Source organism: Crocodylus siamensis, chromosome 1 (assembly GCF_052110815.1).
Source record: "Crocodylus siamensis isolate JL-2025a chromosome 1, ASM5211081v1, whole genome shotgun sequence".
Taxonomy (NCBI): Eukaryota; Metazoa; Chordata; order Crocodylia; family Crocodylidae; genus Crocodylus; species Crocodylus siamensis.
Genome location: NC_143395.1, coordinates 391,259,076 through 391,285,585, shown reverse-complemented (window position 1 = coordinate 391,285,585; position 26,510 = coordinate 391,259,076). Strand labels below are relative to the sequence as shown.

At 41.9% G+C, this 26,510-nt stretch overlaps 1 protein-coding gene across 3 annotated transcripts in view; it reads left to right on the top strand.

Annotated features, from left to right (window-relative positions):
• GRIA4 (glutamate ionotropic receptor AMPA type subunit 4) overlaps positions 1-26,510 on the top strand; it is a 404,982-nt gene that overhangs the window by 366,185 nt on the left and 12,287 nt on the right. Inside the window, exon 14 of one of the 3 annotated variants that reach the window (XM_090030061.1) lies at positions 19,424-19,538. The exons of the other annotated variants lie outside the window; for them this stretch is intronic. Coding sequence (XP_089886187.1) covers positions 19,424-19,538 — 115 coding nt within the window. The remainder of the gene's footprint in view (positions 1-19,423; positions 19,539-26,510) is intronic. 3 annotated transcript variants of the gene reach the window in all.

Here is a 26,510-nt window from a genome sequence, read left to right as displayed (position 1 = left end):
ATCTAGTGGGGGGTGTCAGGTGACAGCAGTTGCACCCCCCCTTTGATTCCTGCTCTACCCAAAGTTTAAAACTAACTGCCTGGAAGGAGCAGTGGCATTTCTATTCTGACAGCACTGAGGGAGTCAAGTGCTCTCATGGCTCTTTATAATCTACCTGATTCCTACTAATCTCCCTTCATTCCATAGGTGTTAACAACCCTCTCCTTTTGAAAGTTCTTGAAATTCACTACTATCCTTTCTTCTGCAACTTTGCTGTCTGTTAATGATTCCTAGTAATGTCTCACTTCTGTTTCATAGTCATAGTTTCATAGTTTCACAGTTTCTAGGGTCAGAAGGGACCTGAATAGATCATCTAGTCTGACCCTCTGCCATGGCAGGAAAGAGTAGTGGGGTCAAATGACCCCAGCAAGGTGTTCATCTAACCTCCTCTTAAAAACCCCCAGGGTAGAAGCCAGCACCACTTCGCTTGGAAGTTGGTTCCAGATCGAAGCCACCCTGACAGTGAGGTAGCGCTTCCTGCTAATCTACCCTCTACCCTCTGCCAGCTTGTGACCGTTATTCCTGGTCACTGCTGGCAGTGCTCGGTGGAATAGGGACTTCCCCAATGCCTGCTGATTTCCCCCTGACAAGCTTCTAACAGGCCACTAGATCCCCCCTCAGCCTTCTCTTGTGGGGGCTGAACAGGTTCAGGTCCCGTAGCCTCTCCATGTTGTCCACATCCCTCTTGAAGTGTGGTGCCCAGAACTGGACGCAGTACTCCAACTGCAACCTGACCAGTGTGCCATAGAGGGGGAGGATCACCTCCCAGGACCTGCTTGAGATGAATCTGTGGATGCATGACAGGGTACGGTTGGCCTTCCTGACTGCACCCCCACACTGCCAGCCCATGTTCATCTTGGAGTCAATGATGACTCCAAGATCCTTTTCTGCCTCTGTACTGACAAGAAGGGAGTTCCCCAACCTGTAGGTATGGTGCCGGTTGTTCCTCCCCAGGTGCATCACTTTGCACTTGTCAGTGTTGAATCCCATCCTATTCTCATCCACCCACCCTTGTAACCTGTCTAGGTCTGATTGTAGCCTGTTGCTCCCTTCTAGTGTGCCCACATCCCCCCACATCTTAGTGCCATCAGCAAATTTGAACAGGGTGCTTTTTACCCCCTCATCCAAGTCACTGATGAAGATGTTGAACAGTGCAGGCCTGAGGACCGAGCCCTGCGAAACCCCACAGCCCGCATCCCTCCAGGCCAAAAATGACCCATCCACCACCACTCTCTGGGTGCGGCCCTCCAGCGAGTTGGTGACCCAATTGACTGTAGATGTCGACACCACAGTCCCCCAGTTTCTTAATGAGAACAGGGTGGTAGACAGTGTCGAAGGGCTTCCGAAAGTCCAGGAAGACTATGTCCACTGCTACTCCTACATGTAATGATTTGGTGATCTGATCATAGAAGGCCACCAGGTTGGTCTGATAGGACTTGCCACGGATGAACCCGTGTGAGTTGCCCCTAAGCATGAAATCCCCTGCTAACCCCTCATGGATGTGTGCCAGCATAATTTTCTCAAACAGCTTGCCTGGGATCGAGGTAAGACTAACCAGCCTATAGTTTCCCAGGTCCCAGTCCTGCCTCCTGTTTTTATCTCTGTCTAAAAACTTTAACTCAGATGTAGTAATATTATCTCAAGTGTAGAAATGACTGACAGTGAAGCATTGTAGGCAGTGTCTGGATGTTCAAGAAGACTAGATTTTATTTTATGAACTTGAATAAGTCATTTACCTATAATGACTACAGGACTAATAAAACAATATTTTTGAGTATTCTGACCATTTTTGCCTTGTGTTTTTTAAACAACATAGAATCTAGTAAATTAGTGAACATTTTAATAAAATTATATTTTTCTTTGATCTTAAACTGAATAATATAGTTCTAGACCTCTAGCATATTAATAAAAGTTCTAGTTTCTCTTTAACGGGAGAAAAATTTGTCATCTTATAAGTAATGATGCACCACACTATCTGCACCCTCTCCCTTCCTTTCAAAATCCTAGATCTGCCCATGCTCATTCCTCCTTGGCCTTCCTCACAGGTCTATGCAGGACCAGCATCCAGTAAATCAGGCTTGCCTGCATGGTCACTGCTTGAAGTGCTTCATATGAGGCCTAATCAGGGCAGTGGCCCTTTCTCCCACTACACAAGGATAAATTTCACCCTTTGTGAGAGAAGAACTGAAGGAGATATTAAATATATTTGGAGCATGTGTGTGCATAAAACTGTCCATGTACAAACTCTGTAGTTTAAGAGATTCTTTTACATTCACTTTAATAATTCATTTTTAGAAGTTGAAATGAATTAAATAGCAGGAGAGCTCAGCATCCTGTTGCCTCAAGGGTGAGATTTTCAAAGCACTCGGCATTGGTCCAGCTCTGTTCTAGTTGAGTTTAATGGTAGCGCTCCCACCGTGGGGATTGAGATACAGCAAGGCTGAGAGTGTTTGTAATCGTTCCCACCCTGTCTTTGAAACAAATGTTTTTAGTTTCACACCTCAGACTGCTGCTGTCTGTTGGCGCAGTCCTGCTCCCACTGAAATCAACAGAAAATTCCTACTTTGAAAAATTATATTCATCATTTGGAACAGAAGTAGCTGTTAGCAAAACAAATTGCTTCAGTTCAAGGCAGTTGGCATTTCTGTTTCTATTCAAACTCTTCAGTGAATGACTATGAAGATTAACCCTGAAGACTGCTCACAGAGGAATGCTCAGGGGCTGGTCATATTCCCATTGCCTTTCTAGGTCAACTGGTGTTGGTTTTTAACTAACTGAAATTATTTTTTCAGTCTCTTATGTCAGGAAGGGTCTATGCTGTAACTGCAATCTGTTACCACAGAATCCCAGACTTTCAGTTTACAGGCACATTTTAAACAATAGGTGACTTATCCTTAGCTTGTGTGAATGTTAAAATGCCACTGACATCAAAGGAACTATAGCAGTTTATACCAGCTGAACGTTTATTGTTGATTGGGAATCCCAGTGATTTTAATGGGAATTCCAAACATCAGAGGGCAGAATTTGATCCAAGTTTGTTTTCAAGTCTGAGTTCAAGAAACTGACAGCTAGAGGAGATTGGTAGCTCTGAAAATCAGGGTCATTATTTGCACAGTTAAACATGCAGTCAGCACCTAATTTTGAAAATTTTTGGTCCATGCTTTGGATTGTGGATCTATTAGATGGATATAGGATACAGTACTACATATCTCTGTTACAAAGATGTTGGACATAACTCAATGTTTGTAAAATGTTTAAATGTCTTCACTTCAAAGGAACTTAGAAGGAGCTTAGATCTGCAAAGTTACTATAGGTTTTTAGAAGTCAAACATAACTTGCATTAGTTTGTAATGAGTTGCTTTTCATGGCTTGCCTTTCAGTGGGTATACCTACACATGCAATTAATTCACAGAAGTAAACTCTGGCACAGTTTGCACTGGATTCAGCTACTCTTGGACACAGTACTTACAAATACACCAGGGACTGCAGCAATTTGAGGTGGGGTGGAGCAGCCCCAGGCTGGCAGCAGGCTCAGGGAGTCAGCTCCAGGCTCTGGTGGCAGAGGGGCTGGCTGGGGCACAAAAGTGCCCCAGCATGTGGAGCCCTGTGGCTCCATGTGTAGATGCACCCAGTTTTACTTACAGCCATAAGGGCTAGATCCTCAAAGGCACTTTAGTGTTGTAGTGCTGAGTGTTGGTACACCTAAATCCTAGCCACCCCTTCATCTAATGAAATGAACAGATCTGAGTTAGATACCAGGACTGGGCAGAAAGTGAGAACATATTGAGGAAGTGAGACATCTCAGGAAGGGATCCTCAGAAGTTAGCTGAGTGAATGGCTATGCAAGCTTCCTAGAAGTGAAATGTACAAGTAGGGCTTCATTTCGTGAATATGACCAATATCCTTGGCAACATCCTCTACCACAGATCCTGAGTGGTGAACTCTTTCCTAGAGTTAGGTATCTCAACCAAGTCAGATGGTTACATAGCCTATACTTTGGTTTCTCACCCATGGAAAAAATCAACGTCAAACAGACCTGGGGAGAGCCAACACCGTAGTTAGTAGTATCACATGGCTGGGAAGCAGGAGACCTGTGTTCAGATCAGTATTGATCTTTCTGAATTGGGACTTGACCCATATCTTGTACATCCAAGATAAGTGCCCAACTGTCAGGCTGAGGGGTACTTTGAGGTGATTTGCTCACTTGCTTTTCCTAGTGAACCTGTGCTTTTTATATTACAAAAATTAAATGTTTGTTGAGAGAGAGAGAAAGACCGACTCCCAAATTCTATGTCACCTAATTCTTTTTCATTCAAGTGCTACTTATGCATCTAAATGCAGCCAAGTAAGAGCATTTTTGCTCCTTACACAGATTTTGAATCCTGTTTTTTGCATGGCTAGATTTGTCTTTCTGAGCTGATCAGAAGCATTCCATTACCAATTCATGGGGTTGCAACTGATCCTTTTCCACCTAGATAGCTGCATAACTGTGTTTAAGACCTCAGATGTGTGGTTGGAGAAAAATGAAGTGGATAGTATGGACTTACTGAGTAGTTAAGCCACTTGCCCACAAAATGAAATAGCCAGGTTCTATACCCCCTCCTTCACTCTGAGAGGATTTGAATCCACATTCCACTGTTCAGCATGGATCCAACCATCAGGCCACAGAGAATACTTTCCACTTATGCTGTTGAAGCTGGACCACTGAGCAGCAGGGAGGGAAAGATATGTGAGGCCAGAAGGAGAGCAAGCAAGGTAGTCTCTTCGTGGTAAAGGGAGCTTATCCTGGAAAGGGGGGAGCCTGCTTTCTGGCCCCTATTTCCAGTAACATTTCTGTATTTTGCTTTTAATAGTCATTGGATACTAAGCTAGACATCAGTAGGGGTAGGAGTAGGGGTCAAAGCCAAATGCCCATCTCCCTGAGCCTGACGGCATGTGTAGAATGCCCGGTCTCTTCCCTGGGATGCAGGAGACTTGGGACCAGTCCAATCTGTACAGCATGGATTTGTATCAATACCTCCAACATCCTAAGTATATACCCTGCACAATGATATGTATCTTTTCATATCTGGCAATTTTCCATTTTAAACCATGCTCTGGGCTTGTGTAAAGGCTCAGGTCTCCCTGGTAGAATCATTGTTTCTTCTACTTAGCTTGAGAATCCCTTTTCAGGTCCTTGGTAAACTGGAATACCTCTGGCATTAGGCGGCAAATGAGGTTTGGGAGTGGTAATAGCAGCATCTAAATGATGGCCTAAAGCACCTCTGAGAGGCTATGCTCTAAGTTTATGAAACTATACCTTATACATGTGAGTACATTCATGTATGCTATTTGTATTTTCAAATAATTTTATTTGCCAAGCCGCAGGATTAGGAAAGCCCAGCCAGCCACTTGTCCCAGCTATGTTACTGTGTTGTTTCTCCCACCCTTCTGCCCCTGGTGACTGACCTCCCTGACTGGGCAACATCCCCCACTGCGGACCCCCCTGGACTGACCAGTCACCCTAGATCCTCTAGCCACTCCCCATGAACCCACCAGCCCCCCAGTGATTCCATCAGCCCCTCTCCCATTCCCAAGTTACTTGCTCTAGGCTGCTGGGACCACTCCTGGAAGCAGTGAAAATCTGCATGTGCTGTTTCTGGTTTAGTTTTAGCTGACTTAAAGTCAGTTAACCAAACCTAAACTTGGTCCTGCAAACACTTGTTTGCACCCTTAGAGGTTTTTGTTTTATTGATCCTTTAAATTTTCTAAGGAAAAAAATCCCATATATTTGCCTAATCATTCTTATTAGAACAATGCTTGTTTCATTCCTAAATAATTAAATTCAGCCAATGCCATGCAGCTTAAAATGTACTCTCTTTTTGCAAATTGTTAAACATGTGTAGAATATCTGGCTTTTGTATAGCATGATTATCCAACATCATCTCTTTCCAAATCATCATAAATATAAATAGCTTGAAAATTACATTTTTTATGGTAAAATTGGTTTTTAATTGTCCTGTAAGATTGGCTGCATGTGAAACAGTTTTACGGGCTAATATGAACAGGCCATAAAAATGCACCAGCTTGTGTTTTACAAAATGCATCTGGGCCTCATTCTTAACTGTATCCAAGAAGAGCTCAAAGTTAGTAAGACTAGAAGATTAAAATAACTAGCTGTGGCTTCCTGAGCCATCTGGTGCTAGTACAAGTTAGAACTGTAAAAGAATAAATTTAACACATACTACTGGCATAACTTCCCATTGTCTCTTACTGGGTGTGTTTACACATGTGCTTTAATGCACATTAGTCTATTTTAGTGCACATTAAAGTGTTACTGAAAAATGTGCTATTTAGTTAATGCGCATTAAAACAAGCTAATGCACATTTTTCTAGTACCTCACAGTGGAGGTACTAGATTTCATGTGCATTAACTAAAGCATGTTAATGCATGTGTAGACAGGCCCACTCATACTCATTTTAGTCCCCTTTTTTCTCTGCCACAAATAGTGGAAGGCTGGCATAGAAGATGGCTATGCTGACTGACAACTACCCTCTACAGGGGGCGGGCATCCTTCTTTGGCCATATTCAACAGCTTTTCGTCTACTTTGTTCTGCTTAAGGCAGATCTTCAAGTATGGTAAATTGCTATCTCATCTAACTTAAATGGAGCAGAAACAGTTCCCACCACCCAGGATTCAGGTACCTTATTTGGTCCAAGCTGAACTGCAGAATGTCAATCCACTTCCTACAATCTGATCCAGCTATTCCAAAATGAAGACCTATTTATAACCATTCTTAATGCTTTTTTATTGTATTGATTCTAAGACTGACCTTTAAAAAACTGATTAGGCGTAAATTAGATCTAAAGAGGAAAGAAAACTTCCTTGCTCTTAAAACAGTGAGACAGTGGAAGAGACTATTCAGGGAAGTTCTGGAATCTCCTTTGTGGGAGATTTTCAAGGAAGAACTTGATAAGCATTGGTAAGGTATAATTTAGGAGTACCAATCCTCCATTCACATAAGGGGTGAGACCAGATGACCCTTGATTATGGGTGCCTATACCCATGCAGCAAGGCACATGTATATAGTGCAGTAATTACAGCACAGTGGAGCAGACTCAATAGAGTCTGCTGGAGTGTGGTAATTACGACGTTCCAGCAGACTCCAGCATCACATGTATCAGTGTCCTCATGCTGAAAAATGGTGGCAAGAGTGCTTTAACAAGCTCGTTCATTGACACGTGACACTCTGGGCACTTTAATTAAAGTGGCTCTTGTAGCCACCAGTGGCGTACCATGGGTCTCCCAGTGCCTGGGGGGCCAATGGTTGCATTTTCACCCTCCTCCCTCCCCTGTCCACGGCCAATCACCAAGCAGGGAGGGGACCCCAGTGGCCAATTGCCAAGAGGAGGGTGGGGCAGGGTCCTCCAGCAGCTGATCTGGTTAAAGTGCCTCCTTCACTCCCAGAGCACATGTATAAATGCCCTGTGTGATTAGAAAATCATAGGTTTTATCTGGACAAGGAAGAAAGAAATAATCTTTATACAAATCAACTTAGATTTGTATAACTAATCCAGTTAAAGTTAGCAGGAAGCTCAAGTCACAGCCTTCAGATCTATCTCCAGAGCCAATATGTATGGCTGACTTTGAATATGAGATTCTAGCTTTGTCTTTGTAAAGGCAGTGTCATTTACAGAATCTGGATCAAGGTCTGGGTTTGGATTTTTGATACTGTTCAGAGGTGTGTGAATCTAGGGGTTTAGTTCAGACTTGGATCTTGTTTAGAGCTGGCCATAAACCTGTGCAAGATGTATGCTGTTATTCTCCCCAGTAGGCAGCAACACACATTGGGTGATAGTCATGTGTACTATTATTATATTTTCTCATATACCAAATGCCTTGTTTGTAGAAGACAGAATATAGAAAAAAAATTCTACAGTCATGGGCTAGTGCTGGCTTTTTATAGAGGGGCTGCCTTGTGCAATGACTACTGTTTCTCTCAGCCAACAAGCAGCTAGCCAGCATACATTCTTAACCCTTTCATGGTTTCTGATTAATTGGCAGTAGCTTTTGGCTTAGTGGACACTTACTGCTGCCAATTTGTGAAAGGGTTTGTACTGAAACAGAAGCGGCAGCCATTTTGCAGCACAGCCCCTCCATGCTTCTGTTCCAGCAAAGAAAATCAGCTTCTCCACGTAAAACATATGCCCTAATTTTGGTGAACTGTTTGTTTTGTTTGTGGGGGGGAGTTGGGAGTGAGGGGAAGGTAAGTATTATATATAAGTAAACACACAGACTTCGCTTCTACCTCTGGATTTTAATAATACTTCAAAATGTACTACCGTGTGTTTGTAAATGGCTCTAAGACCTTGTGTTATAAGGGAGTGTTATAATTTAAAGGTTGTTTGTGTGCCTAGAATGTCTAGAAGGTCATTTTACTACTTCTCCCGCTATTTGGTCACTACCACTGTCCTCAAGGCAAAATTCTACCTTTATTTGCACTTGTGAAATGCAGTTAAGCCACCAGAGAGATATGAGAACAAAATATGGCATTGTTTAACTCAGGTCACCATATGCCACTTTATTAGTAGATTCTAGTCAAAGTTTCATCTGTTAACTATTGCCCTGATCCAAAACCTTTAAATATCAATAGGTGTGTCTACATGGCCTTCCCAGGGTTCTCAAGCATGTCACACCAATTTTGCATGTGCCAAAATTGGAAATATGGCAATGGAGGCACACCAAGAGTACTATCCAACACTGCTCTCAAATATGCTTGAGACACAGAGCATGCTGGAGACAGGACTAGGGTACTATCAGTGCAGCTACACCAATAATTTCCTGATTTGACTCATGCAGTGTGAGAGGGAAATGCCTAAGTGCATTGCCCTCAGGATTCCTTAGGAAACTCTGTAGACAAAGAGCCAATTGAGTCTTTTCACTCGAGTGGGCTATGAATCAGGTGTGTTTTATGATTACTCTTTTACCTGGCAGATAAGTGCCCATTTCTTTCTTTCTAGTCTGATATTTATTTTTGCAAAGAACTATGCTTGTGTATAGCCCTTGTCTATAGCTTTCATTGTCTGTGTAGTTCTGTCTTTTAACTGAAATACATATCTCCAACTAGCATTATCAAATCTGATACAATAATCTCACAAGTCAGCTTGGAAGCTTTTTATTATTATTATTATTATTATTATTATTATTATTATTATTATTGAACAACTGATCTTTGAAAATTGTAAAAGTAAATAGTATTTGAAGTTGAGCTTATTGTTACTGCACTCATCCTGCATGAGAAGAAGCATAATGACTTCTACAAATCTTCTTAATCTTCCACACTGTGAGAGTGTATTCTTGAGATGGTTTACTGAGCAATACACTAATATACTGCACAGTAAAACAGCACTAAGTAACTGTGCTAATAAGCTACTTCAGGTACTAACTAACTGTATAGGAGATGCTGCACAGTAGGGCTTGTGTAGATGCTGACCAGAACCAAATTTGCTTCTGGTCAGCCACACCAGCAGGGGGCCCAGTCCTGGCCCTGCTCAGCTCTTTCCCCACTCCCCAACTCTGCAGGAACCAATCAGCACAGGGACTAGTGTTCCTGAACACTGGTCCCCCCATACGCACATCTTAGTGCCATGGGTCTCCTGGCTGACCAGCTCCAGGACTGGGGATCTGCTGGGGGGCAGCTAGCAGTATGCCCCCAGATAGGTGGAGAATCCCCACCCAGCTGGTGGCTCACTGCTAGCTGCTCCACTGGCATATCATGACAGGGGCCTGGGACTGCTCCTGAACTATCCCTGCGTACATAGGGACCAGCCCCTGAGCTAGCATCCGGGGGAGCCTCTTCAGGCTGCACCCATTGGAAGTAAATCTGTTCTCAAGTGGGAGCACCTGTAGACGTGCTCCCGAGTAGGCTTACTGAACAGTATTTTTACTGCACAGTAAGTTTACTTTAAATTAACAATGTGTGTAGACATGCCTGTAACTCTATACTGTCTTTCCATTGTGGCTTTAACAGTATCCAGGATCCATCCATTGAAAGCAGCTAAATAATAATGAACTTTGGGAGAGACTGGAAACAGATGCAATATATGTGGGTCAAACTTCAAGGAGGGCGGGGGGAGAGGGATCTGGTGGTAGGGGTTTACTACAGGCCACCACATCAGGAGGAAGAGCTAAAGCTGAAATTTTCCAGGCAGCTTGGGGAGGCCATGCATGCAAAGGATGTTGTGGTCATGGGTGATATGAATTACCCTGACATCAACTGGGAGGAGCAATCTGCCAGATCTAGCCACACATGAAGGTTCCTGATGTGCATACAGGACCTACACCTCATGCAGGAGGTACACATCCCCACTACAGAAAATGCCATACTGGATCTGGTGTTAGCCTCTAGGGATGACCTGGTGGGGGAGGTGCTAGTACAAGGGAGGCTAGGGGACAGTGATCATGAAACAATCCATCTGGCTATTCAGAGAAAGGTGGGGAGGGTAACTAGCACAGTGCAAATGCCTGACTTTAGGAAAGCCAACTTTGATGTGCTCAGGGCAGTAGTCAGGGAGGCACTCAGAGCCCAGGATGTAGCTAGTATGGGGGTCCAGGAAAGGTGGTCCTTCCTCAAGGAGGCTATCCTTGGGGCGCAGCAGGATGCAATTCCTCTGCACAGGAAGGCGGGAAAAGGGTCCAAGAAACCTTCATGACTGAGCACAGATATCCAGGATGGCCTGAGGTCAAAGAAAAAAGCATACTGGCAGTGGAAGCAGGGGGCAGGGAAAAAGGAGGAGCACACCTCCCTGACCCGAGCTTGTAGGGATTTGATAAGGAAGGCTAAAGCAGCACTAGAGCTTGATTAGCTTCCAGGATTAAGGATAACAAAATGTCCTTTTTCAAGTATATAGGTAGCAAGAAGTCTCGGGGTAGCATTGGACCCCTATGAGGCAGGGCAGGGCAGTTAGTGATGGACACACAAGAGAAAGCAGAACTCTTCAACAAGTTCTTTGCCTCCATGTTCCTGTCTGCTGAGAATGGGGTGTTCCTGGGTGATAGCGTAGAGAGGCCCAGGAAGGATGTGGGTCCCCTGACTGTTAGTTCAGACCTAGTTAAGAATTAGATGTGTCCAAGTCGGCAGGCCTGGATGACCTTCTTCCATGGGTGCTGAGGGAATTGGCTGGTGTCATCGTGGAGCCATTGGCACAGCTGTTTGAGGACTTCTGGTGCTCAGTCCAAGTCCCTGAGGACTGGAAAAGGGCCAATGTGGTCCCTATTTTCAAGAAAGGGAGAAAGGAAGAGCCTGGCAACTACAGGCCAGTGAGCCTCACTTCTATCCTGGAGAAGGTCTTTGAAGAAATTATCAAGGGCTACATTTGTGAGAACCCTGCAGGGGAAGTAATGTTGAGGGGTAACCAACATGGGTTCGTGCAAGGCCAATCCTGCCTGACTAATCTGGTCTCTTTCTATGACCAGGTAACAAAGAGCTTAGATGGGAAGGAGGAAGTTGATGTCATCTTCTTGGACTTCCAGAAGGCCTTCAACACAGTGTCCCACCCAATTCTGGTGGGCAAGCTGAGGGACTGCGGCATTGACGAACGCACAGTCACATGGGTGGCAAACTGGCTCCAGGGGTGCACCCAGAGGGTGATGGTGGACAAGTTGATGTTGACCTGGGAGGGTGTAGGCAGCGGAGTCCCCCAGGGCTTGGTCCATGGGCCGGTGCTGTTCAATATCTTCCTTAGCGACCTGGACGAGGGTGTGGAGTGCACCCTGTTCAAGTTTGCTGATGACACCAAGCTGTGGGGTAAAGGGAATACACCAGCAGGCAGGGACCGCATCCAGGCAGACCTGGATAGGTTGGAGAAGTGGGCGGACCTGAACAGGATGCGGTTCAACAAGAACAAGTGCAGAGTGCTACACCTGGGGAGAGGGAACCAGCATTATGGTTATAGGTTAGGGGCTGACCCTCTCTACAGCACAGAGGCAGAGAGGGATCTTGGAGTCAGGATTGACTCCAGGATGAATATGAGTCACCAGTGCGATGAAGCAATAGGCAGAGCCAGCCGCACCCTGTCATGCATCAACAGGGTCATCACTAACAGGTCCAGAGAGGTCTTGCTCCCTGTCTGTGGTGCTGGTCAGGCTGCAGCTGGAGTACTGTGTCCAGTTCTGGGTGCCGCACTTTGGGAGAGATGTGGAGAACCTGGCGAGGGTCCAGAGGAGGCCACTCATATGGTTGGGGGCCTCCGTGGCCAGCCCTATGAGGAGAGGCTGAGGGACCTGAATCTCTTCAGTCTCCGCAAGAGGAGACTGAGGGGGGATCTTGTGGCTGCTTACAACCTTATCAGGGGCCACCAGCAGGGACTCGGGGAAAGTCTGTTCACCAGGGCCCCCCTTGGAGTCGCCAGGAACAATGGCCACAAGCTGAGGGAGGATAGGTTTAGGTTAGATATTAGGAAGAACTACTTCACGGTAAGGGTGGCCAGAGCCTGAAATAGGCTTCCCAGAGAGGTGGTGCTCTCACCTTCCCTGGAAATCTTCAAGGGGAGACTGGATCGGCACCTGGCTGGGGTCTTATGACCCCCCATGCTCCTTCCTGCCCATGGCAGGGGGTCGGACTAGATGATCTGTCTAGGTCCCTTCTGACTCACTGATTCTATGATATAAGGAGCCAGAATTGGGTAAACAGTTTTGTCCATTGCATCCAAGAATTCTGTTTTCTCTTTATTAATAAAATGCTTCTGAAGTTTTCCATAATTATGCAGAATATATATTATGGACCAAATATTAAAAGACTTCCTTATTTTCTACTACTTAATTCTTACTCTCATAAATCTCTGGTTGTCTTCACTATGGAATATTGTCTCAAATAGGAGATTTGCCTAAGTGAGGACTTTAGTATTCAGCTCTATTTTTTTAAATTAATGATAGCAGCTTCTGCCACTCATGCTTATGTTAGGTAGTACTTTACAGTTAAGTAAAGAACTATATAGTATGCATAAGGATGATCAAATCTGGCCCTAAAGCCTCAAGTCTATTGTCGAGTGAAAGTAACTGTCATCATGCATGTTGAGAGATTTCTACTTAATCACATTCCTTCACAAGATGCTGTAGCATGAGCAAAGAATCTCTTTATTATTCCTCAAGAAGGCTGAAGCAGTGAATTTTCACATGTTGAGTCATAATCTAATAACAAAGCAAGAGAAAGAACAGTGTGAAACTACCCGTTTTTACATGGCCTACTAAACATAACAAGGCATACAGCGTGTTAGATTTATAAACAATAGAATTTAATTTCAGGGCAATAATTGCAGCTTAAATCCTCATTTTCTTGTCCATCCTTTTTATTTCCATTCTTCTGTTGTGCTGTGACACTGTCTACGGATACGGCTAAATACTCTGCTAAATAACCCTCTCAGGAACAGGTTCTTTTTACTTGTTTTGGGCTTATTCAACCAGTTGCAGCTATTCTAAAATACTGGGAAAGCTTTTTCCTCATTAATTTTAATATATTTGGGGATAACTTGGAATATTTGTCAAGATGCAAATTAAAAGTAGTTTTATTTTTAGAATCTTTAAATAATTTTTTTCTAGTTTGAGACAGCGATGCCCTGGAATGGTCTGGTGAAATATCTATGTATGAATATTAACTTGAAAAATCTTGTAATGTGTCAATCTTTACAATACTAAAGGCAAAAGGCTAAAGTTGTTGTTACATTTTTGCTCAGGCCATATGCAAAATCTTCACTGAAGTCAATGGGGTGGTTTTTTTCCCCTGAAAAAAGACAGAGTAAAAAATTAAGTAAGGATTTTAGGATTTAAGTCCTTTTCTTACCAGTTGTCACTGAAGCCAAAGTATTCCTTTCTCCATCAACAGATAGTGGATTGAGTCTTTAGTGTAGAGATAATATTGTGTACATTCACCTTGATTAATATGGTTTATATGAAATATGAGTATGCATTTAGAAACAACAAAATAGACCTTGTTTGTCTATACTGTTATCAGGCAAACCTGATTTAAACATGTGCAAGATGTGCTTGCAGCTGGGCAGTGTGGGCAGTATGTTCAAGGCTTGTAGGGCTGTGAAATGGGATGGAGGAAGCTCTGCCCATTACATTTCACAGTCCTGTGGGCTTTAAATGCTGCCTGCAGAGGGAGCCACAGGGAAAACCCCCTGCCTGCTCCTCAGGCTGGAGTTCCTGATCTGAAGAGCTGGTGGGGAGCAAGGATCAGCTGCTCCCCCACTCTGCTTCTTGTTGCCAGAAGTAGAACAAAGGAAGAAATGAAGCAACACCTCCCACCTGCTTTTCAGACCAGGGACCACAGTCTGGGGAGGAGTTAGGAGACTTTGCCCCTGCCACTCCAGTCCCCTCCCAGGCCAGCTCAGGAGAGAGGAGACTAGTGGGAGAAAGACCCCAACCCATTCCCTAATGTGGGTATTCCCCATCTAGGGAAAAGGCAGGGAACATTTTTCTGCTGCTTTTCTCCCCTCCAACACCAGATCAGGAAGGAAACTTACACACACTGATTCTTGCAAGAGAGTTTCTCTTGTAAGAAAAAACTTTCAGGTTGATTTTTCTCCCAGAGGGGGCATGTTTCTCTTGGCAGAAATTGAATGAACGCATGTACACTTATAGTTTCCATGGAGAGAGCAACAATTCTCCCAGTAGAAATGTCTCATCTGTACATAGCCATTGCTTAAACAACTTGCTGAATCAGAACCTTTTTTACTGTTCCTTGAGATGTACCTTATTTTCATACCAGAGACTTCCACTTATCTTTAATGCAGATCTGGCTCTGCAACCCTAATACATAGTTGCTTTCACAAGGGGAGCATTCATGTCAGCGCTGCCCAGTATGAGGATTACAAGACTCCAACACTGAGTTAAACCCTGCCCTTTCTCCAGTTGAAATAAGTGGCAGTACTGTATTATCATTGATTTCACTGACAGCATCCTGAGGCCCTACACATTAAATGTTTTCAAAACAAATAATATGCACTAGTGTCAAGTTGTCACTCAGGTAAAATGTTCATTCAAGTTAACAGGAACTTTTACTGAATAAGAATAGCTGGATTGGACATCATGATAACTTTATGAATGGGACAAGCAGGCCAGAAGCATAACCTTTGAATCTAAAAGTTTAATTAGAAACCCATGGTACATATTTGTGGTTCAGAAGCAATTGCTTCCAGGAACGAAAGGGACAAATGAACAATTTCAATCCAATTGTCACCTCTCCCCCTAGATCATGAACCATAATTAAAGTACTTATATAAAATTACATTTGTCAGATTGGCTGCTAAATTCTCCTCTAAGGCTTTATCCACAAAGAGCAGTCTGTTATCACTCCCACTCTGGCCTACAGTTCTCTCTTTTCAGATTCAGGAACAGGCAAGCAATTACATTATCTATACTGGCAATCTAATATAACTGTAACTACAGAGAAAACAGGCTCAGGTCATTTCTGCTACAAACAGTTTCCAAAATGTCATAATTAGCCAGCATGGATGTGTCTAGGTTCCAAGAATGGCTTATATGAAAAGCTGTTATCAGGCAATAAAAGAAAGAAGAAAGATGTTCTAAAATAGTCATTTATTCCATACAGGGCGTTTTTACACGTGTATTTACATGTGCCTAAACTTAATGCACCTATGGTTAAGCCAATTTAGGCATGCTTCTACACATGGATGTGCTAATGTGAATTAAGAGGCATTAAATTTAGGCACAAATAGCTAAGTCTCATAATGCGCATTAACATGGTGTCTTTCCATTGATATACACTGTGTTAATGTGCATTAGTACATCTACACATGCACTAATGTGACTTAACTATACATGCCTAGATTTGAAACCCACTTTATGTATAAATCAGGTATCAAATTTAGGCACAAATAGGCTAAAATCACCATTTTAATGTGAATTATGGGTGCACCTTAAATTGGGCTAGTGCACTTTAAATGTGCACATGTAGACATGCCCACAGGGTTATAAATCTATTCCTAAGTGCGTGTATCTACACATGCATTAGATCCAGGAGCAGTTTACTCATGAGTAAACTACTCATGAGTAAACATTCCCGAGCAGGCATCCACATGTACAGGGAAGTGGAAGCAGAAGCAGATTTGCTGCTAATGGCAGCAAACTTCTCATGCTTCCTGGGGCCCTGCAATGAGGCCCTGTCACCATGGGTGACTGGTGCCTTCTGAGACTGGCTGGGCACCAGATTGCTGACCTGGAGCAAAATTGTCAAGCCCAGAACCACCAATCGTGAAGCCCAGAACCACCAGCGGCAGAACTGGAAGTGCACTTCCACCAGCACTTCCAGTTTTATGGCTGGCACTTCCAGGGGGTGCATGGCCAATCTCAGTGGGTGCATATGCACCTGTATGCACCCCCTATTCATCACCAGTGCCTGCCACCACCAGAGGTAGATATAGGCTCCTGCTAGGTGCTTGACCAGGGTCTGGCAGGGAGCACCAAGCCAGGAGACAGTTGTGTCCTGCACAGGGCTGGGAAATTGCACCCTTCCCCCGGGGTGCTGCCTGCTGCAGAGGCAAGGACAATGTCTCGCTTCCCCAGCAGCAGGGAGCTCCTGTCCGCAGTTCCCTGACTGAGGACAGAGGACTTGGAAAAAGCTGCAGGGGAGGAGCAGATCCAACCCCCCTGCCCTGATCCACCAGAGAGGCAGCAAGCACCTAGCTCATTCCTAGCTGCCCCACCAATTGACTGGGGCAGGAGGATGGGACCTACCCCACCCAGGACTGTTCCCAGCCTCTGCTCCATGATCATGGTGCTGAGTGGGGAACAGGATCCCCAGCTCCCACCAGCAGGGAGCTCCCCATGCCAGCTCTGTAACAGAGAAGCCAGCACTGGGAGATTCTCTGCCAGCTCTGCATTTGTGAGATAAGGATGTCCCAGCACTGGCCCACTGTCACAGAGCTGGCACTGGGAGATAAGGATCTCTTAGCCCCTCCCTCCCCTCCACATTCCAATTGTGATGGTGAAGTGGAGGTTAGGAGATCCTCCTGCTCCAAGACCACTCCCTGATCACAATCTTGGAGCAGGGGGCGTGGAGCTCCCTGCTCCCAGGGCAGGGAGACATAATCCTTGCCTGGGCTCTGGTGGCAGAACCTACCCCAGTACCAGGCAGCTCCCAGGGGCAGAGAGCACTCTCCTGCCTCCTGGTGGCCGGCTGACCAGGAGCAAATTTGCTCCTGGTCAGGCATCTACATGAGCACTACTATGCAGTAACTAATTGCAAGTAAATTTGCTGCTTGCATTTGTAGGTAGCAAATTGTCTCATGATGAGTGAGGTTTACTGCACAGTAAGTATGTGCACATGTAGACACACATGCTTACCATGTAGCAAACTACACTACTGCACAGTAAAGCATCTCATGTAGATGCACCCAATGAGATGGAAAATGTCATGAGTCAGCACTGTTATAGTTTCTGTTATACTTTTTTCATCTGTGGAGCCCAGGTACTTCTCCCTTGCCATGCAGAGGGTTCCTCTAGATCTATGGAATTATTGGCAGCTCTTTGAAGGTCTCTCTCCAGGTGCCTACCCTCCTCATCCCCTGTGACTCTTGGCACCAGCACCCTGCCAGAGCTTTGTTTCCAAATGTTCTCCAACTTGTTGCTTCTCTTGAATCCTGCATAGAGGATTCCACAACATTGAGATGGACCGCAATTAAGTGAATGTGGTCATTGCCTTCACTGAAGTCTTTCTCCACTGTATATCCTCCACAGATAAGTTTCAACAGAGTCAAGAGGGAGAAAGTCCCAAAGAGGTAGTATTGCCTCATTTTCATTTTCTGGACAATGGAAATAATGACATTGCCTTTTCTTCTGTGAATTATGAAAAGATGTGCAGAGCAGGGTGAGAGTACAAAGAATTCCTTTACCTTGCCCCTGTGCTCAATTCACAGATACTGCCCACCTGGGTATGAATACTCACCCAAAGAAGATGGAAAGTAGGCAAAGCCATTATTCCACAAACCCTCCACTTGAGCAGGCAGCCCTAGTCAGATTTTGCCTGCAGAGAAGTGTGGTGCACATCTCAAAGGCATGCAGCTCTTTGTGGGCTCCCTGAGATGCAAGAAATGCCATCATATGTTAAGTTCTTTGAACAAGTGGATCATTATATAAATGTTTATTATTAATATTTATGAGTAAACATTGATTTAGGGGTTTAGCAGGAGGCTGTGTCCTCTTAGCAATTAATTTGAAATTAATTGGGGCAGGGGGCTGGGACATAATTAACATCCCATAAAGTATTAAACTTCCATAAAATGTAATGAACACAGTATATATGCCTTGATGGATTAATAATCATGTAGGTTTTCTGGATAATATGCAGTAACTGTGGAACTAACAATAAAGTACAGATTTAGATTTTTAAAATATGGCTCTTAAATACCATTTCCTGTCTATTTAAAACCTAGGCCTATATTAAGCTTGTTTTGAAAGTGGTGATATTCTAAAGTTAAAACAGAATCAAATTAACCTTGTATACATGAGAACATAGGAACATAACTACCATCTACTGAGTCAGAGCATAGGTCCATCTTGCCCAGTATCCTTTGTCTCACAATGCCAGAGCATGGATGCTGAAAGGGAGAGTGAACAGCGTAGAACCAGGATCTTTCCCTTTTTCTTCTCCCACTTGCAGCCTTTGGCATTTAAGGTCTAGGAAGTTCTAGTTCAGAAGCTGAACCTCTAATTCCCATGTTCAATAGCTGCTGATGCACTTTTTCCTCCAAAAATAAGTAAATAAGAAATCCCTATTTACTTTCTCTTCACCAATTACTATTATCATGTCCCCTCTCATGTACCTCTTTTCAAAACTGAATAGGGCTAACCTCTTAAGTCTTTCCTTAAGACCCTCCATACCACTGATCATCCTTGTTGCCCTTCTCTATATCTTCTCTAGCTCTTCTATATCCTTTTTGAGAAGTGGGAATCAAAACTGGGCACAGTATCCAAGGTACACCATGGATTTATAAAGGCGGATAATGATACTTTCCATTTTATTTGCAATTCATTTCTTAATAATTCCTAATATTTTATTTGCCTTTTAGCTGCTGAGCACTGAGCTGATTGTTTTAACGATATCCAGTCAGAAAAAAACCTTATTTTGTAAATATATTCACATAACTGTTTTAGTTGATTGATTGAAACCTCATTTTTTTGCTAAAAGCTAAGCCATTAAAAAAGTCATACTTTTCATGCTTGAAAATAAACAAGTTTTCTTATACTGTCGGGGATTTTATAATATGGAAATGAGAGGTTTATTTAGTATGTGGATGAAGCTTATAAAAGCGCTTAAGTCCTCATTCCTTCTAACATCTTAACAGCTGTTCAGTTTCTTACAAAATATGTTTTATCGTTTCAAGAAATGCTGTTAACCTCGCAGTTTTAAAACTGAATGAACAAGGCCTCTTGGACAAATTGAAAAACAAATGGTGGTACGACAAAGGAGAATGTGGCAGCGGGGGAGGTGACTCCAAGGTTAGCCTCAATGTCACCAAAAGCGGGTAAACAGTATGTAAAGTAATTGGTGCATCTGCTGGGGTTTTGCCTACAACTAAAGCACCAAGCTAGTATTGCAACATGACTAGTAACTGAGATCAACATTGAGACGTATGCAATTACTGTCAAAGCAAAAATATTTGCATTTTTTGTAAGTTTCCCAAATGGAATGTGCTAATCAGTTAACAAGTTCCTGCTAGAAATTATATTGTCAATTCTGAGAAAACTCTCTCTTCCGTAAATACCTGAATTAGATCCTAATCATGCAATGCATGGTTGGAGCCTTTCAAAATTAGCTGCAGTGAATTAGAAGCAAAGGCAAATACAAGCATCAGCCGTGTTTTCCTGTGAATCACATTGCCTTAGCATATTTTTCATGGATTTCAAGGAGAAGGTGGAGGAACTCAGCTCTGTTTTCTCACAGTCGTAGCCTGCTCTTTATACAGGTGCAGGGACTCCCTGTTTAACTAACACAGCTCACAACATTTCAATTTTTATCCTAATATCCAACATACCAAGACTAGGGATTTTGACTGGAGTGTGCCAGTACTCCTGATGGGACTGAAACCCAGAGATTCTGCCTAGAGGGTATTGCCTCCCAGCTCAGGATCAGACTGATCACCATATTTGGGGTCAGGAAGGAATTTTACCCCCGGTCAGATTGGTATGGACTGTGGGGGGATCTATTTCCCTCTGTAGCAGGGGCATGGCATTCTTCCTTGGATCTCTTGAGTGTGTTTTAACAACCTTTGCAGCAGCAGGGTGTTGGCAACTGAGGTCCCCCTGGTTTACCTCTGACAGATTTAAGGTATTATGACTTGAGGTTGTATTGAGGTTGAGTGCATTAGTTTTTCTAATAAATTAGATAGTGGATTTTATAGGGGTGTTCCTGCCTTAGGAGGGTGTTGGACTAGATGACCTCTGGAAATCCCTTGTGACCTTACTTTTCTATTATTTCTATGATTTCTATGAATTGCCACCTAATCTATCAGATGCTGAAGTGGCATGATACCTTTACTGAAAACTGAAATGCCCTAGCAGAAATTGAAGTAGCTTAATCCTTCATTATCACACCAGCTACACATTTTAGCCTGAGATAATAATGCCCTAAATAAGGTTTAGCTAATTTTTTCCTTCATTTCATTTAAACTGATTATTTTTTTCCCCAGATGCCAGTGATACAACTTTCTAGCCTTTTTTTGTCTCAGCATCCATTCGGCAAACTACTTTGAGCTCAAAAGGAACTGGGGTGGGTAAATATTAAAATATGAAAAGTACTCACCTGCCAACCAGTGCTGTTCAATATGGATTTATGGGGCTTTTTAATGAAATTTTTCATGTTCCAGGCCAAATCAGCCAAATCAATATGTATTTATGTGCAAGTGTGTACACGTGGAGAGAATATTAAACACCGGTAGCGTAGAGCTATCGGCATACCACTGTGTTCTGAAGAACACTGACAAGAATGGGTGAGGAAAGCTTGAGTGATTTCTCATACGCCTAAATCCTGAATTGTTTATGCAGCCTTCTCTGCAGTTTCCAACACTGTATTTTTTCCGTTCCTCAGCCCTCCTAATCTCTTATTCTGCCCATGCCTCAGAAACCTTTGTGCTACTTTGCACTTACCCAGATCTGATGTCCTGATTCTCTTCAGTTTACCTGCTGTCAGTCCTCTCTACCTGTTTTTCCTGCCTCTGTTCTGCTGGCCAGCATGTACAGTTTCAACAGTTGTCTATATTTTCTTTTCGAAACTGCATGCGAATACGAGGTTTGATTGCACTTATCTGCAACTGCATCATGTTTTAACTATAACTTCTTGTCAGGAAACCTGTAAGGAAGCCAAAACATTCTCACATTCACTTTTTTTAATAATGCTCCAGCCAAATCACCAGTGGCTCGAATGTTTTCATTGAAGTTTTTAAATCTAAGATAAATGTCATAAAGATGACATGCAAAATATCTCCCTTTTCCTTACAGTAAATGTTAACATCGGTTCAACATGGCAAAAATATAAGAAACAGAACAGAATGTAATGCTTCAGAGCAGGGTAATGAGTTCGCTAGCTTGAATTTTTTTTTTTTCTAATAGTGTTTATTAGTCATTGGGATCTACATGGAAGGAGGTAGATAAAGGAAGAGCAGAACATCCTAGGATATAACAGAGAAGATGGACAAAACGTTTTGAAAGGGACAGAGCTTGAAAAGTACCAAGAGATTGCAGAAGCAATGAGGTGGGGGAGGGGGAATGAATAGGGAAGGAGAGGCTAGGAAGCAGCCACATGGAGGAAAATGTGGGAAATTAATGTATAAAAGTGGAAGAGGAGAGTGGAAATGCGTTGCACAGGGAAAAGAACATGTCTTGATCCTCAAATATATTTTGAGAAGCAAGGAAGGTTCGAAGAGCTAGTCCTGCCAAAATAAAATGCAAGCATAAATGTAGATACATTTTAATAGCAACGATAACAGCTACATACAGATTATATAAAGGACCAAACAGCACAGTTAAAGCATGCCAAGCAAATGATTAAAATTTGTTACATATGCATTTGTCTAGAGAAATAATCCTATTAACATTTGAGAGAATATTAAATTAATTTCCTTAGCTCCTAAAGTCTTTAAAAGCCCCTAATGGGGTCATCATGTTAGGGGAAAGGACTTCTCAGCTAAGTTTTGAATTAAATTTTAAAACAGCTCTTATCTTGGTTCACCTGAAGACAGGCTATTCTGCAAGTACCATAAGTCAAAGATAAAGAGCACAAATTCTGAGATTAACCTAGATTTTTAGACTCTTTGACTGGTTCAATATAAAAAAGCTTACTAAATACTAAGTATGTACTAAGCTAATACATACACACAAATAAGCTAGTACACACACACACATATTCCTAATAGGTATTACTCTAATATTCACATACCCATTTTTATTCCCTATCTTGCCTAAAATTAGCCTTTTCTAGCATCAAATCACCCTAATTGACCTTTACTGTAATTGACTTTTAGTGACCTTTACCCCCTTTTTTTTTTCTTCCTTAAATTTTCCAAAATGGTTCATACCTTATGATGTCCTCTGACCTCATCACTTCCTTTGCTGCTTCTTCTCACCCAAACTTTGGTTAAAGGACTGCAAGCACATGCTATATACTACATCACCATGGAGCAACTTAAGGCCTACCATAGTCTACATGACATCAGGAAATCTAATGATGTTATGTCATGGTAGGAATTATGATTGGTAAGGTAAAAAACTTCAAGGAGTATAATATAGAAATTCTGCAGAGCAACTGTATTTGTTAGGGTTTTCTTGGTGGGGACGGTTAATAAAGATGTCCAAATTAATCCTTGACTTGATAGAAGTATTGGCATTTATCTTCTACAAAATCCCTTCCTTTTGAAGTAAATCTCCATGTGCAATATAAGTCAATGAAATTCTTTCCATTGATTCAATGGGCTCTGAATAATGCCTTTATTTCCTTTCATTTTGTATCAAAAAACAAAGTTAGCAGAGAGTGCAGGATGATGCAACCTGTGGTTTTGCTGTAGTGCTAGGAGCTGCAAACTGCAACTGTAGTACATGAGTCAATCCTTCAAAGAGATTATCCTTCTGGATTTATATAAAGTTTAAAAAAGAAAAAGCAACCTGAACTGACTTGCCACTTTAAATCATAGTGCACTCCATGCTCTTCAGCAAGAAAAACTTCCTCTCATCTATCCTGCTATTCTATGGCCAGAAGGTGCTGTGTTGAAGAGACTCAGGTAATCAGCACACCCAGAATGGTGAATCCCAAGTTTGTGTCTCAGTCGTACAGTACAGTACAGACACTATATCATCAGTGGGATTTAAAGGTCCTCACAAGGTACTTAGCATCTTATGGAACTAGACCTTTACAAACTCCTCCTACCTCTATTCTGTGCTTTTAAACTAAAGTTTAACAAAAAGAAGTGCTTGCCTAGCAGACCTGCTGGCCCTCACCATGTGTATCTTAAATCCAGCTAGCTAGAGAAAAGGTCTCTCATCATCCATCCCTGTGGATTTACTGACTATCTGTTGCCTTGCAGAGCACCATGTAATGGTTTTATAATTGATATAGTCTTTCAAGAAGGCTTAAGCTCTTAAGTCACTTTTGAAACTAAAGCTTAGGTTTGAAAAAAGCAGTTCCCCAAAATAACATGGGCTACCATAATTTCATACTATAACTTTAGGCCCATTTGAATGAAGTTAATTTCCTATCTTCAAAAGAGTTGAGGAAAGATTTATATCACAATATTAATAATGGGACAAATCCTCAATGGCTGTAAGTTGACATGAGTACATGGACTTTAATAGAACTATGTCATTTATACTAGCCCAACACCTGTAACTCAAGAAACTCTATCCAAGTTTAAAAAATCTATAGTGTCATTTCCCATTAGACTGTACAATACACAGGACTGTGCTTGGTGGAAAATGTAATGCCAGGCTCTAACTCATTTTATGTTTCTGTAGTCCCCTTTTCTTGTTAAACAGACAACATATCATATTGATATTTATTGATTCTGACACCCTTAAAATTAATGGGACTAGTCACTACATCTTTCTACTCATTATAGGAAAGGCCAGTGCTGTTTGCCTTATTGAGAGTTGTGGTTAAATAGAGCTCTGTCTACAGCCTAGAGGGAAGATTTGCAAAAGAAAGGACACTTAGGTAATGAACCCCCTGGTAAAAGCTTGGTATTCAACTTTCATGTATGTAAATTAGAATCTAAGTTGTATATAACATTTGCCCACCATTAAAGCTTAATTCAATTTATAATGTGCCTTTTAAATTCTTGTAAACCTTCAGGTTGCTCTTAAATCTGAATTTTGTTTTACTAATCTTAATACCAACCTTTTCCACAGCTGATTTAAAGGAGGACAACATTTTTTATATTTAAAATATGAACCCCTTTTTAAAACTTTGACCAGAAGTATCTACAATTAATGAAGTGTTTATTTATGGTACAGTCCTTAACCACCCCCCTAAAAAAATGATTACAATCAAGATGCTACTGTTTAAATAAAAGTTTAAAGGTCAGCTTCCTCTCTCAAGCTTGTACAAGATTCCTATTGATGCTACATGTGCTGAACTGGTATGTCTGAGAGCAGATTTGATTGAACTGCTGTAGACTACTGATGCAGCAGGTGTCTGGGCAGAGTAAGTAGTGTTGCAGAATAGGAGACCAGAGCTGATGACATGTTAATGTTCAATATTTATAATGCAGTGGTTATAGAATTTCCTTATCCCTCTTGTCTATAGCATTCAGCCAAACATTACAGAAGGCTGGGCCATTTTACAGTTTAGGTAAATCATGCCGTTGGTTAGATGATTCCTCTACAGCACTTCTTCTACTGGCCTCTTCCATACACAGAGAGAGGGATAGAGGTAGATTTCAGATAGGAAAGAAATCCATAATGTTTCAGGCTAAGATTCTTTATGTTCCTAAATTCTGAAATGGTAGGTAAAAGAATGAGGAACTAACTATTTTTCTACCTAAGAACATATAGCTACTTTACTTGATATTTATGTTAAAAAATTAGTATCTACATTCTAATTCTCATCTAACTCAGCTCACTTTAATCTGGAGTAATTCTTCTGGCTTCTGTTAAGTTGCTCTGGAGTTTTACCAGAAGAACAAAACCTAGCTGTCCTTTCTATATACATTAACTGATCCTATGATATAAAATGGGACAGGAATCATTTGCATGGGGACTTAGCCAATATGTAAGTGCTTATGGACAATGACTATCTTCTAACCATATCATAATGTCCATTTTTTCACATCTGTATCAGACACAGAGAGAGGATCATATTAGCAGGCAGTTTGCCAGCATATCAAAGTGGTACTCATTCATTTCAGTTTTCTCAGCTATGGAATTCTTATACTCCACTTTCAACCTGCACAGCCTCCTGCCAGGAAGCCTGAATATAAAATGTAAGTTTAAATGTTGAATAAGACAAGGCTACCAGTGCTTTCTATGGTATAAACAGTGTGTTCAGATGCACTGAATGGACATGGGTCTGAAAGCAAATGAAACATTTTTATTAGCTTACATGGCACTTGAAAATATATAGCGGATAGTCTGTATTTATTAAGGTCAGAAGCCCAAATTATGACATCAGAATGCTAAAATGTAATGTTCTGTTTATATCTAAGTTCAAGTTTGCATACGAATTCTGAGAATTAGATTTCAAATCATGTGAGTATGATTAAAATCTCTTTACTCTCTCTTATACTACCTATTGTAATAGGGGGATTCATTTGTGAATATTAATGTTCCCATAGTTCTATTTTTTTTTAATATTTTAAACCCTAATTCCATAAATTAGTTAGAAATCATATGGATTACCCTTCTTGTATGAATGTATTTTATCAAAAGAATCTAGTGATACACACAAGATCAATTATTGTCTTATATGATGTACTGGTACCTTTCAGTCTATTTATGGTATCTCAGAGCAGTCTGTATGTTATGCACTGTTTCTCCCTTTCTGCAATATATTATATGCTAATTCACACCTGCACATAAATACATATCAATGTGTGTACCACCTTAAGCATTTGACAGTTGATGATTTGCTGGAGAAGGTAAATTAAAGTCATCATAGTCAAGTATTATTTCAGTGGTTTACAAACTGTACTACAACACTGACATGAAACCTAAGCATTAATCCAGTATCCTGAAGATATTTTTAATTAAGTAAACCCACAGCAGTTCCTAACTTCAATTCCCTGGATTCTGTTTTATTTGAAGATTAAACATGATTGGAATGTCTCCATAAAATAATGCAATTAAGAGAGGAAGTTTCAAGTAATAATTTACTACCTCATTGTAAAATGCATCCAAATCCACGAGAGTTAAACAAAACCTTGAATTTATTTTCCAGGACCTCAGGCAGTACAAACTCAATTGGTGATGGAAACTGAAGCCAAGCTT